At 41.3% G+C, this 12,451-nt stretch overlaps 1 protein-coding gene across 1 annotated transcript in view; it reads right to left on the bottom strand.

The window, feature by feature from the left end:
- Positions 1 to 5,372: 5,372 nt before the first annotated feature.
- The window catches only part of LOC103207743 (zinc finger protein 454), a 23,596-nt gene continuing 16,517 nt past the window's right edge, over positions 5,373 to 12,451 (bottom strand). Inside the window, exon 4 of the mRNA XM_007953407.2 lies at positions 5,373 to 6,697. Coding sequence (XP_007951598.1) covers positions 5,373 to 6,697 — 1,325 coding nt within the window. The remainder of the gene's footprint in view (positions 6,698 to 12,451) is intronic.

The following is a 12,451-nucleotide window of genomic DNA, read 5'->3' as shown; positions in this document are numbered from 1 at the left end:
GTCATGTTGTAAGGAGGGACCATTCCCTGGAGAAGGATGTCATGCTTGGTAGGGTGGAGTGTCAACGAAAGAGGGGGAGGCCTTCAATGAGATGGATTGATACGGTGGCTGCAATGATGAGCTCAAGTATAGCAGGGATTGTGGGGCTGGTGTGGGATTGGGCAGTGTTTCGTTCTGCTGTGCATGGGGTTGCTATGAGTCGGAAACGACTCGACAGCACTTAACAACAACAACAACATGGCCTTTGGGAGTGGAACGATCAGAGCCCCCTAGGTTTCAAAGAGCTAGGCCTTCACCAACTTGGTTCTGGAGTGTGAGGCTGCTCGTTCATGTGAGCCAGTGGGATGGAGCCACAGCCGCTGCCCAAGATGAGGGGGTGGGGCTGCATGCCCAAGAGGGAGAGGAACGGGGCCCATTTCCAGCCAAGGGGGTGAGGTCACTATTCAGGAACTAGGGGACTGGAGCCACCCAGTGGAGGAGACCTGTACAGATACCACCCATTGAAGATCTGTACAGGTGCCAAGTTGGCAAGGGGTGGAATTGTGATGGTTATGTTTGTATGTCAGCTTGGCTGGGCCTGGTTGAGTGGCTGGGCAGCTGGTGGTAGTTATTCCCCATGATGAGTCTGGCAATCAATTCCTTGGTGGGATCTACCACAAGTAGCTGAGTAGCTGCCTTCGAGATGTGGTCTGCTTCCTGTATTTAAGGAGAAGCTTTGAGAATGGTCTCTAGCCTCTGGCACACTTGGACCCTACATGTAGCCATGTCATCGCTCAGCAGCCTGCTATGCTCTGCCAACCTTGGGACTTACAGTGGACTTAAGTTAATGGCCTGCCGTGTGGATTGGTAACATCAGGACTGTGCCTTTTTACTTGTCAACCTTGGGGTTTCTCAGCCTTAGCAGCCAACAGCTGTCTGAGTGACGAAATACCCCTAGCTCCAGTGGGCTGGGAGCAGGAGGCAGAGCTGGACCCCAAGGTTGAGGGGCTTTCACCCAGCCCCTAGAGCCTGGCACTTTGAACTTGGACTTAAAGCCTCTAAATTGTAAGAATAAACTCCTGTTTATTGAGGCCATCCCATTTGTGGTATATTCCTGTCAGAGTGGCACTAGGTAACCAGAACATATGGTAAATAGGATAGGGTATAGAATATGGAGGGCTATGTCACTACTAGCAAATACTGGCATGTGCACTATGATCATAAGCACAATTGAAAAGTCCTTTAGTAATGAGAAACAATAGTCTCGTTTTTTTTTTTTTTTTTCTCCTTCACAAACTTGCATAAAAATATTAAGAACAGGGATATTACTAAAAATACATTTGGCATTGAGGTAAGGTTGTTGTTGTTGTTATGTGCCATCAAGTAGCTGGAAATCTTCCAATTGCAGAATAAAGTTCAGTGGGAGAGCTTTGTTTCCATATTGTTCTGCTAATCCAGTAGTATATGGGAGGTTAGCACAAAAGGAAAGTGGAAAGAAAAGATTAAGATGGAGGCTATGACATTCTTAGACTGTTTGAGTTAAATATAGAGCAAATCATTTTCACAACCAAAGTCATGGGCTATTTTGCTCCCAGACTCTGAAGCTTAGGCACCATAACCTAGAAGCCTCAGTCTTCTCCAAGGCCAAGGTGTCATTTGGAAAGCAGTAGCTGTATGTGGAGGAGGGCAACACCTTAGGGAGATGTCACTGTCAAATCTGGGCAAATGTAGGTGGACAGGGAGAACTCAGCTCAAACCAGTAAGGTAGAAATGAAGAAAATCTAACAAAAGAGAAGGAATGACGAATTTGAAAGGGTGAAACTTGTAGCAATTTCCCCACTACAGAGAAAATCGATCTACTGTCTAGTTTCAGTGTTCACAAAGACATGAAGAATGCAACAAAGTCTAGATGCTAATCTACTCAAGCCCTTTCCCTGGCAGAGTGGAACTGGCACTTTCAACAAGTTTGCCCGTTGGGCAGTTCCACAGTACATAAGGGAAGTTCTGATGTGGGAGTCCTAGGTCTCCTTCTCTAGCTCTTATCTAGTCCAGCTGAGTGGGGTAGGGAGGCTGGCAGCATTATTAAGTCCAGCACATCCCCTGCTGCATGCAGATCTATCACCCTTTGATGGCATGATCACAGAAGTGCTGTGAACAGAGCCTTTGTACACTGTGTGGAACAGGGAGTGGTGGAAGATAGGCTCTATGTGTGAAGGGGGGCTGCTGAAAATGGAACATTTGCAAACTCTTTGACTTTAAAGGGTCCAAATAGTGGCTTTTCAGCTTGTCACAGTCAAATAGTGCCTACAAGGCCAGTCATTGAGATTAGAAAAGCAAGGTATGGAATGAACTTCTTCTCCTAGGATTCAGCAGTATCTTGTGATTACCCTGGCTGAAAGAGAGTAGGATGAAGAAGTGTTTCCCAAGAACTACTGACTACTTAACACCAGACAAATCACCTGGCAGAAGAGATCGTGGCTGAGAAATTCTCTCAGCATTCTCAAAAATGCACTTTAATGGGATGAGCCAAAGGGACTGATAGTGGGGAAGGGCAGATTGTCCAGGACGTCATGCTACTCCAGATAAGTACAGAATGGCACTCTGCCAAACACTGACTCTCTTAGGCAAGATCAGACAATAAACTATTTATCATAAGGTAGAATATAGCTACTGCCTGTAATCAGTATTACCATAAAAATATTCAAGTGAGACCAGGCATACCTAATAGAGGCATCCCAGAGGTCTAATTTCATAAAGATCCAAGCCTGGCCAGAGAAAAGCTCTCGTAAAATGGATTGTAATTTCAGATGGAAGGTTTCAGGCTGCAATGATTTCAGTGGAGGCACTTCTCCTAATGTTGTCACTGGAAGGAATGAGGCTCTTAAACTGTTAAGCAGGCCTTTCCCTAGGGGACAGCTCAACTGCAGGTACATGCTATGTGGCAGTAGCTCTCATTAAAAACAAACAAAATAGATAATAAAAACATTCAGCTTGGAAATGTTATTCTGGGACTCAGGATAAAGGGATGGTTAAGAGACCTGGTAGGGAATATGACTAGTACTGGAGGCAGCGAGCATGGTTTTTCCAAGTTTATTGTGGAACATGGGATCGCCAGCTGCATGAGGCTGCAGATGAACATGTGTGAACAAAGGGCACAGATAACACCAAGTCTCACTCCCATCGAGTCAATCCTGACTCATAGGGACCCCTCCTGGGTTTCTGAGGCGGTATCTCTACAGAAGTAAATTGCCTAATCTTCCTTCTGAGGTGTGGCTGGTGGGTTTGAACTGCCAGCCTTCTGGTTAGCAGTCAAATGCCTTAGGCACTACACCACTAGAGCTCCCATAACACCAAATAGCCTCCTGAAATGCTGCTTCACACTCAGCTTAACAGAAGAGAAAGTATGATTTGCTGATCACCTGTCAAGAGACGCTTGCCCACACATGTGGGCTTTATTAAATGGAAGCTGAAAATAACTTGGTCACTGAAGCTTCTGGAGGCTTCCAAAACCCACCCACACCCACTGCCATTGAGTAGATTCTGACTCACAGTGACCCCCACTGGGTTTCCAAGGCTATAAATCTTTACAGAAGTAGACTGCCTCATCTTCCTCTCATGGAGCAGCTGGTGGGTTTGAATTCCAACCTTCTGATTAGCAGCCAAAATGTCTTAACCACTATGCTACCAGAGCTCCTTGGAAGCTTCCAAAGATGTTCAATCTACAGTCCACTGAGTTCCACCATGATATATTTTTTTCCCATGGCTTAGAACTGAGGTCCAGTACTGTAGGAGTCAGGTTGCCTCTTTGGTTCCCAGAATGATAGTTTACTTATTTTTCCAACTTCATTGGGTGTTATCTTCTATCTTGTAGTAGTACAGGCTCCCCCAATCTCTGTGGAGGAAGGAGAGTGTCCCCTAAAGTTACATGTGAAGGCACACAGATGTTATTATTCAGAAAGCACTGAAGGATTAAAGACAGTGAAGGAAACATACTTACAGGACTAGACTATTCAAACTTTTGGGCATGGATATTATCCCTGCCAGAGAATGCAAAGGGTGCTGTTGACCACTTGTTGATCGATGTTTTTCACCACTGTCAGAATGTGATAGTCTTTAAGTAGTGGGATGCCCAGATGGAAGGGAGGAAACGACCACTTTCAAATACAGAAGAGATCAAAGCTCTCTGCTTTCCTACAGAGTTTAATACCTTCAGAAACATGTATAAAGGGAGGGCAAGGACCAGAATGTAGAAGTTCAATATTCTTTGAGTAGTAAAGCATATTACAATGCAGGGGACACAGATAACTATCTGGCCAAAAGAAACAGAGTGGATTAGAGCACTGTGAGAACTGGCTTTGGGGGTCTAACCTCTTGTCTGTCACACACTGGGAATACAGGTTGCAGTAGTATTGACCAAGACCACCACAATTACATAGATGGGAATTCCTACACCTAAAGGTGAGCATTCCCCCTGACTGCTGTGGGTAGTGTATCTAACTTTATTGGAGAAAACTGGAAGATTATCCCCACAAACTAAACTCCCTATTGTAGGTATCATCCCACAGTCAGCATCAAGCTGAGGCTCAGAGAAACTGGGTAACTGAAGAATTTTGATCAAATTCTGCCCCTTAGGCAGGGGTCCTGGGTTCTGAAAACTGAGTTTAGGTGCTATATCCTGAATCATGGACTATGTATGAGGTCAGATCACCACACTCCCCAAAGTCAAATAAGGTGGTAAAAAAAGGACATGATATTAACAGGTAGGAGTTGCTATGTCTAAAGAAGATGAACTGTCCCAGAAGAATTAAGGTAAGAAGCCAGTGGACAAAAAGACCAGGAAGATCTGCCAAATGATGGATTGAAGTAGATAGGAAGCATAATTAAAATAATTCCTAGGCTGATGTATGGGTGATTGTATTTTCTTTAAACTAGGTGTCTGGAGTGTGGGTGAGGAAAGAACTAAGGATTCCATTAGAGGTGGCAACCCTATTATATAAGAGAATGAAGTCAAGTGAAATGCTTGTAGATCATTTTCTTACTTTATTCTCTTTGCTTCTCAACCTTAATTTTTGCAATTTTATAATTTTTCTTAACAGTCAAAATGTAATTTTGATAAACCAATTTCTATGTCATTAAGGAAGCTCAGTTTTGGTTCTGATACTTGGTAATTCAGCCTGATTAAACAGTACTGTTAATTCAACTGCAGCAATACTAAACTATGAGGAGTGTTTGCCATTCTCAAATTCCCTAAACACACAATATTTTGAAGCTTGACTCTTGATAAATAAAATGACTATCTTGATGTAAGCTTTCATTTCCTCTAGAATGGATTTTCTTACATTTAATAATTGATATACTGTCTCAAAACTTTTCCATATAAATTGCAATCATTATCATTTTTCTCCAATATGATGCCTCTGATGTTGAATGAGATTTGCAGTTTGGTTGAAAGCTTTCTCACATTTATTACATTTATAGGGTTTTTCTCCTGTGTGAATCCTCTGATGTTGAGTAAGGTGTGTGCTTCGGATAAAGGCTTTTTCACAGACTTTACATTTGTAAGGTTTTTCTCTAGTATGAATTCTCTTATGTTGAGTAAGAGCTGAATGGTCACTGAATGCCTTCTCACATATATTACACATATAAGGTTTTTCCCCAGTATGAATTCTCTGATGTTGGGCAAGGGCTGATTGATCCCTGAAGGCTTTTTCACACAAACCACATCTGTATGGCTTCTCTCCAGTATGAATTTTCCGATGTCGAGCAAAGGAGGAATTATCCCTGAAAGCTTTCCCACACTCATTACATTTATAAGGTTTCTCTCCAGTATGAATCCTTTGATGTTCAGTAAGGGATGAGTTCACCCTGAAGGCCTTTCCACATTCATTACATTCAAAGGGTTTCTCTCCAGTGTGAATTCTTTGATGCTGAAGAAAACTTGTACTCTGATTAAAGGCTTTCCCACATTCATGACATTTATAGGGCTTTTCTCCACTATGAATATTCTGGTGTTTGGTAAGATGCGCCCTGCAAACAAAGGCTTTTTCACATGTATTACATTTGAAAGGTTTCTCTCCAGTATGTATTCTATAATGATGGGCAAGGTGTATGCTTCGGATAAACGCTTTTCCACATAAGTTGCATTCAAAAGGTTTCTCTCCAGTATGAATTTTCTGATGATAAGTAAGGGAGGAGCTAACCGAGAAGGCTTTGCCACATTCCTTACATTCATAAGGTTTTTCACCAGTGTGAATTCTTTGGTGATGAATAAGGTGTGTACTCTGGTGAAAGGCTTTCCCACATTCTCTACATTCATATCGCTTCTCTTTAATAGGAGTTTTCAGATTTTCATTAGGTTTATCAGCATGAATTTTCTGGTGTTTTTTAAGGGTTGAATTCTTAGAGAAGACTTTTCCACACTCACTACACTCAAAGGCTTTTTTGCTAGACTGACTTTGAATAAAAGATGAGCTCACGGTGCAGTTTTTCCCGGATTCATTATGTTCCCAGGCACCAACCTCAAATAGGGTTTTCTGGTGAGTGACTACCACTTGTTGCAAATTTATCTCCTGGCCTCCACACTGCTCTTCTAACCGGCTATCATATTTCCAGTGACAACCTGTAGTGAATCTTCCCTTTCTCTTCCATTGATCCAGTTCTTCATCAGGAATATCTGCCTTGAGAGTGGATTTCTTACTCATGGGCATAGTTATCCAGTCTGAAAGACATTGAAAATAAAAGTTCATTTTACTCTAGTAAAACATCCAGTTGGGATGAGATAATGAGCCTGCTAATGTTAAAAAACATGTCACAGAATTGAAATGAAGATTAAAAAAAAGGGGAGGAGAGGTGAATAGAAGACCACGCAGGAAAGGACTGATCTACTACATAATGTGTGAAGTAGGAGAGCTTGGGAGCTTGAGCCCAGAAGTCACAGACCTGAGTTGGAATCCTTAGTACAAAACTTATTTTCTTGATGAACATAGAAAAGTTATCTGACTTTCTAAGTTTCAAAAAAAAATACCTGCTCTATTCTAGTGATACGATCTTTAAAACAAATAACCCAGATGTGGTCTTAAAAAACAAATGAAACTAGAGGTCAATACTTGGTAGAAAAAGAGTAACTTAAGAATAACTACCAAAGCTAATATCTTTATGTTTTAGAGACATTCAGATAGAAAATAAAAAGGTGGGATGCTATAAAGCCTGGAGAGGCTATAAATGCTGTAGAGGCTTTTATTAGTAGATATGAACATTTCTATCTACTAATAAAATTAGGACACTGACTGTTTGTGAGGTAGCAATGTATACAAATCCATATGAATAATATGAGGAAAATGTACCATAAGGAAGTATAGCGAATACAGAGAATTAGGAAGAGAGCACCAAATCGGCCAGATTACACCAATATGTCTAGGAGAAAGAGCTGTGGATTTAATGGAAAGGAGTATACTGATCACTAGAAATGAGACTCTGTGATGGGATAGGAGCCATGGCCCATGAATTATCTGACAAAATGATTCTTCTCCACAAACACAAATTCCACTTACTCAACAAACTTCTCAATTGGCTTCATAGGTCTCTTGATATTAATTAGAGTTCTGGATTACATATTAGTCTTCCAGACTTCTGAGTATTCATCTTTTAATTTAATTCTATTTAAGACTTGGTACTAAGACACAGTGATGCTGTTGTTGTTATTATGTGTCGTTGAGTCAGACCTGACTCACAGCAACCTCTCCTTGGGTTTCCAAGGTGGTATCACTACGGAAGTAGATTGCTCAACTTTCCTTCCGAGGAGTGGCTTATGGGTTTGAACCACCAGCCTTCTGGTTAGTAGTCAAGTGCCTTAGGCACTATGCTACCAGAGCTCTTAGACACAGTGCTAAGGACTAGAAACTAAACACAGATAATGCAAACGTTCCTGTGAAATCCTATCAAAAACAAGCCTCTCTCATCCTTTCTCCCTCCCAGTAACTCTAGAAAATATTTTACAAAGAGCTACAATAGAACAAATAAAAAAAACCTTTACTTATCTGCAAAGGGAAGTTAAACAGGTACATTTTAAGGCTAAAATCCTGTTGAACTCAGAATAATATATCCTTACTCAAAACAAAGAATATTCAAAGTTAATACCAGTATTGTCCAACCACAAAACCCTATAGACTGCCTTCCACTCTGGCCATGATAGAGTTGCCCTGTGGTAGGTCAATACTCCTGCAGGAAACTAGGAAATCTAAATTAAAAACAAAACAAAAAACCCAAAAAACTGTCAGAAGTCATGAGATGTCAGCTGAGAATGACAAAATTGATAGTCTAATACCTGGAAGAGGAAGGAAATACAATAATCCCCACATTTAGTGGTCTTACCAAGTTTCCAAGGACAGATTAAAGAAAAATCAAGAATATTTTATATTTTAAAGAAAATCAAGTATATTTTATGGCATTATGTTGCCAAAAATCAGAGTTCATGACTTTCCAGGGAGGGGTCATAATAAATATATGAGGCTCTCAGCTGGGACTCCTGAGAGTCTACAAGATAGGAATAAGGGCAAACACTGCAACTCAACCTATAGCTAACACAGCCCCTGGTTGCATTAAATTGGTTTGCCCAAAGTCTAGCTGTCTACCAGAGGAGAAGGTAAATCTTGCTGGAGGAATATAACATCATCCAGAGCCTCTAAACTTCTTTACACATAATGTTAGGCATTCAATCAAAAGGAAACACATATACTAGGAAACAGAATCAATAGAAAACATAGGCAATGGAAAAAAAAAGGCACAGAATCCAGATAGTGAAATTATCAGACATGGACTTTAAAATAACTGTGATTATTATGTAGAATAAAACAGGTAAGAATGAGAATTACAGAAGAGAACTGAAACAAAAGAATCAAATGAAAATTCTAGAACTTAAAAATACAAGGAGGTCCTCAGTGCAGGGACTTTGGGTCCAAAGAATGCACTCCATTCCTGGTTCTTCTTTCTTGGTGGTAATGCAGGGCAGGAGTCTCTGTAGGGCAGGAGAAAGAGCCCCCACCCCCAAAGGCAGGAGGAAGTAGGAAACCAGAGCTGACAACCAGATAAGGTAAGGGTGGGAGAGAACCCCCCCCCCCCCAGCACTAGGCAGGAGGAAGCAGGAAGCCAGGGCTGACAGCTAGATATAGGTAAGGGCAGGAAAGAGAGACAACTCCCCCCCCCCCTCGCCCAGATAAGAGGAAGCTGGAAGCAGAACAGGTAGAAGGAAGGACAGGAGTGGGCAGAGCAGTTTTGGAACAGCTAAGAGAGATAAACTTGTCTGTCAGTTTGTTGTACTGTGGTGGGTTGCTATGAGGCTGGAGGCTGTGCCACCAGTGTTTCAAATGCCAGAAGGGTTGCCCATGGTGGATGAGTTTCAGCAGAGCTTCCAGACTGAGACAGACTCAGAAAAAGGAAAAGGCCATCTACTTCTCAAAGAAGTGGCCAGCGATAACCTTATGAATAACAGTGAAACACTGTCTGAGGTACTACTAGATAACTTTATGAATAGCCCTGAAACACTGTCCGAAACAGTGCCAGAAGATGAGCCCCTCAGGTTGGAAGGCATTCAAAACACCACTGGAAAAGAGCAGCTTCATCAGAGTAGAACTGACCTTAATGATATGGATAAAGTAGAGCTTATGGGACCCCCATCTGCTGATGCACCATGACTCAAAATAAGAAGAAAAAGCTGCAAATATCCATTAATAATCGGAACATGGAATGTATGAAGTATGAATGTAGGAAAATTAGAAGTTGTCAAAAATGAAATGGAATGCATAAAGATTGATATCCTAGGCAGTAGTGAGCTGAAATGAACTGGTTTTTGCCACTGTGAATCAGACAACCATAAGATCTACTATTCCAGGAATGACAAATTGAAGAGGAATGGTGTGGCATTCATTGTCACAGAGAATATTCAAGATCTATCTTGAAGTACAATGCTGTCAGTGATAGGATAATATCCATACACCTACAAGGAAGGCTGTTAATACCACTATTATTCAAATTTTTGCACCAACCACCAAAGCCAAAGATGACGATTAAAGATTTTTACCCACTTCTGCAGTCTGAAATTGACTGAACAGGCAATCAAAATATGCTGAATATCACTGATGAATGAAATGCAAAAGTTGGAAACAAAGAAGAATCACCAGTAGTTGGAAAATATGGCCTCGGTGATATAATGCTGGAGATCACATGATAGAATTTTGCAAGACCAATGACTTATTCATTGCAAATACCTCTTTTCAACAACACAAAAGACAGCTACACCCATGGACTTCACCAGATGGATTGCACAGGACTCAGACTGACTACATCTGTGGCAAGAGGCGATGGAAAAGCTCAATATCTTCAGCCAAAACAAGGCCAGGAGCTGATTGTGGAACAGACCATCAACTGCTTATATGCAAGTTCAACTTGAAGTTAAAGACAATTAAAACAACTCCATGAGGGCCAAAATATGACCTTGAATAAATCTGTCCTGAATTTAGAGACCATCTATGGAATAGATTTGATGCACTGAACACCAATGACTGAAAACCAGAGGAATTGTGGGATGACATCAAGAACATCATTCATGAAGAAAGCAAAAGGTCATTAAAAAGACAGGAAAGGAAGAAAAGACCAAAATAGATGTCAGAAGAGACTCTGAAACTTGCCCTTGAGCAAACAGTAGCTAAAGCAAATGGAAGAGTTGACAAGATGAGAGAGTTGAACAGAAGATTTCAAAGAGCAGTCTTCCCAAACTGCTCTCTGGTCAAGCTGGAAGAAGGGACCATTCCCTAGAGAAGGATATCATGTCTGGTGAAGTGGAGGGTCAACAAAAATGGGGAAGACCCTCAACAAAATGGATTGACATAATGGCTGCAACGATGGGCTCAGGTATAGCAGGGATTGTGGAGTTGGCACAGGATCGAGCAGTGTTTTGTTCAGCTGTACATAGGGTCACTATGAGTCGGAGATGACTGGATGGCACCTAAGAATGACAAAAACTTCTCTGCTTCTTTCTCTTTCCTTTTATCTCTTGTAAGACAGAAGGTGTGACACAAGTAATGGTGTGACTTGAGTAAGGGAGGTGACTTGAGTCATATCCTTTTGTAAGGCAGTGTGGTAGCTATGTTTGTGTGTCAACTTGGCTGGGCCTGGCTGAGTGGCTGGGCAGCTGGTGGAAGTATTCCCCATGATGAGACTGGCAATCAACTCCATGGTGGGATCTACCACAAGCTGAGTAGCTGCCTTTGGGATGTGTTTTGCTTCCTGTATATAAGGAGAAGTCTTGGGAATGGTCTTTAGCCTATGATATGCTTGGATCCTGCATGTAGCCGTGTCATTGCTCAGCAGCCTGTGATGCTCCACTGACCTTAGGACTTACAATGGACTTAAGTCAATGGCCTGCCCTGTGGTTTGGCAACACTGAGACCGTGCCTTTTGACTTGTCAACCTTGGGGCTTCTAAACCTCAGCAGCCACCAGCTGCCTAAATGAAGAAACGCCTCTAGCTCCAGTGGGCCGGGAGCAGGAGGCAGAGCTGGACCCCAAGGTTGAAGGGCTTTCACCCAGCCCCTAGAGCCTGGCACTTTGAACTTGGACTTAAAGCCTCCAAATTGTAAGAATAAACACCTTTTTGTTAAGGCTATCCTATTTGTGGTATATTTCTTGTCAGAGTGGTACTAGGTAACCAGAACAGGCAGTGACTCAAGACACACCCACATTCAATGCCTCATTAATATAGAGAGATTATAATTTACAACACATCACAAAATAGAGGAAAATTAGATCCCTAAATGGAGGAAACCACAAAATAATGGAAATCACAGTCTAGCTAAGTTGACATATAATTTGGGGGGACACAATTCAAGCCATGACAGATAGTAATAAGCTGGTTTTACTTATTAGACTTCCTACTATATGATTAGTAAACGAAGGTAAATGAATAAGCTCATATAAGGTGAAAATGGAAAAATAAAAATATTTAATTCAAGAGAAGAGAGGAAGAAGATGAAAAGGAAAAGAATGCAGGTAAGTAAAATAGAAAGCAAGTTACAATATAGTAGACATCAGATCCCACACATATTAGTAATTGATTTAAATTATTCTGTTAAAAGACTGATTATCAGACTGGATAAAAAAAAAATAATAAAACCTAATTAAATTCTGCTTAGAAGAGAAATACCAAAGATACAGACAAATTTGAAAATAGAAGACTGTAGCAAGATGTACACTATATAGCAAATAAACACTAACTAAAAGAAAGTTGGTATACCTATAAATCAGATGGTATTAGAGAGGTTATTTCATTTTGAGAAAAGGATCAATTTTTCCAGGTACATAGAAAAAAATAAGCTTGTATGCACATAATAGGAGCTCTGGTAGCATAGTGGCTAAAGCACTTGACTGCTAACCAGAAGGCTGGCGGTTCAAACCCACCAGCCACTCCTCAGAAGGAAGGT

This window comes from Orycteropus afer, unplaced genomic scaffold (assembly GCF_000298275.1).
Source record: "Orycteropus afer afer isolate SDZICR_OR568_19922 unplaced genomic scaffold, OryAfe1.0 scaffold00393, whole genome shotgun sequence".
In the NCBI taxonomy this organism is placed as follows: Eukaryota; Metazoa; Chordata; class Mammalia; order Tubulidentata; family Orycteropodidae; genus Orycteropus; species Orycteropus afer.
Note: the sequence above shows the minus strand (reverse complement) of the source record. Positions and strands in the feature narration are given on the sequence as shown.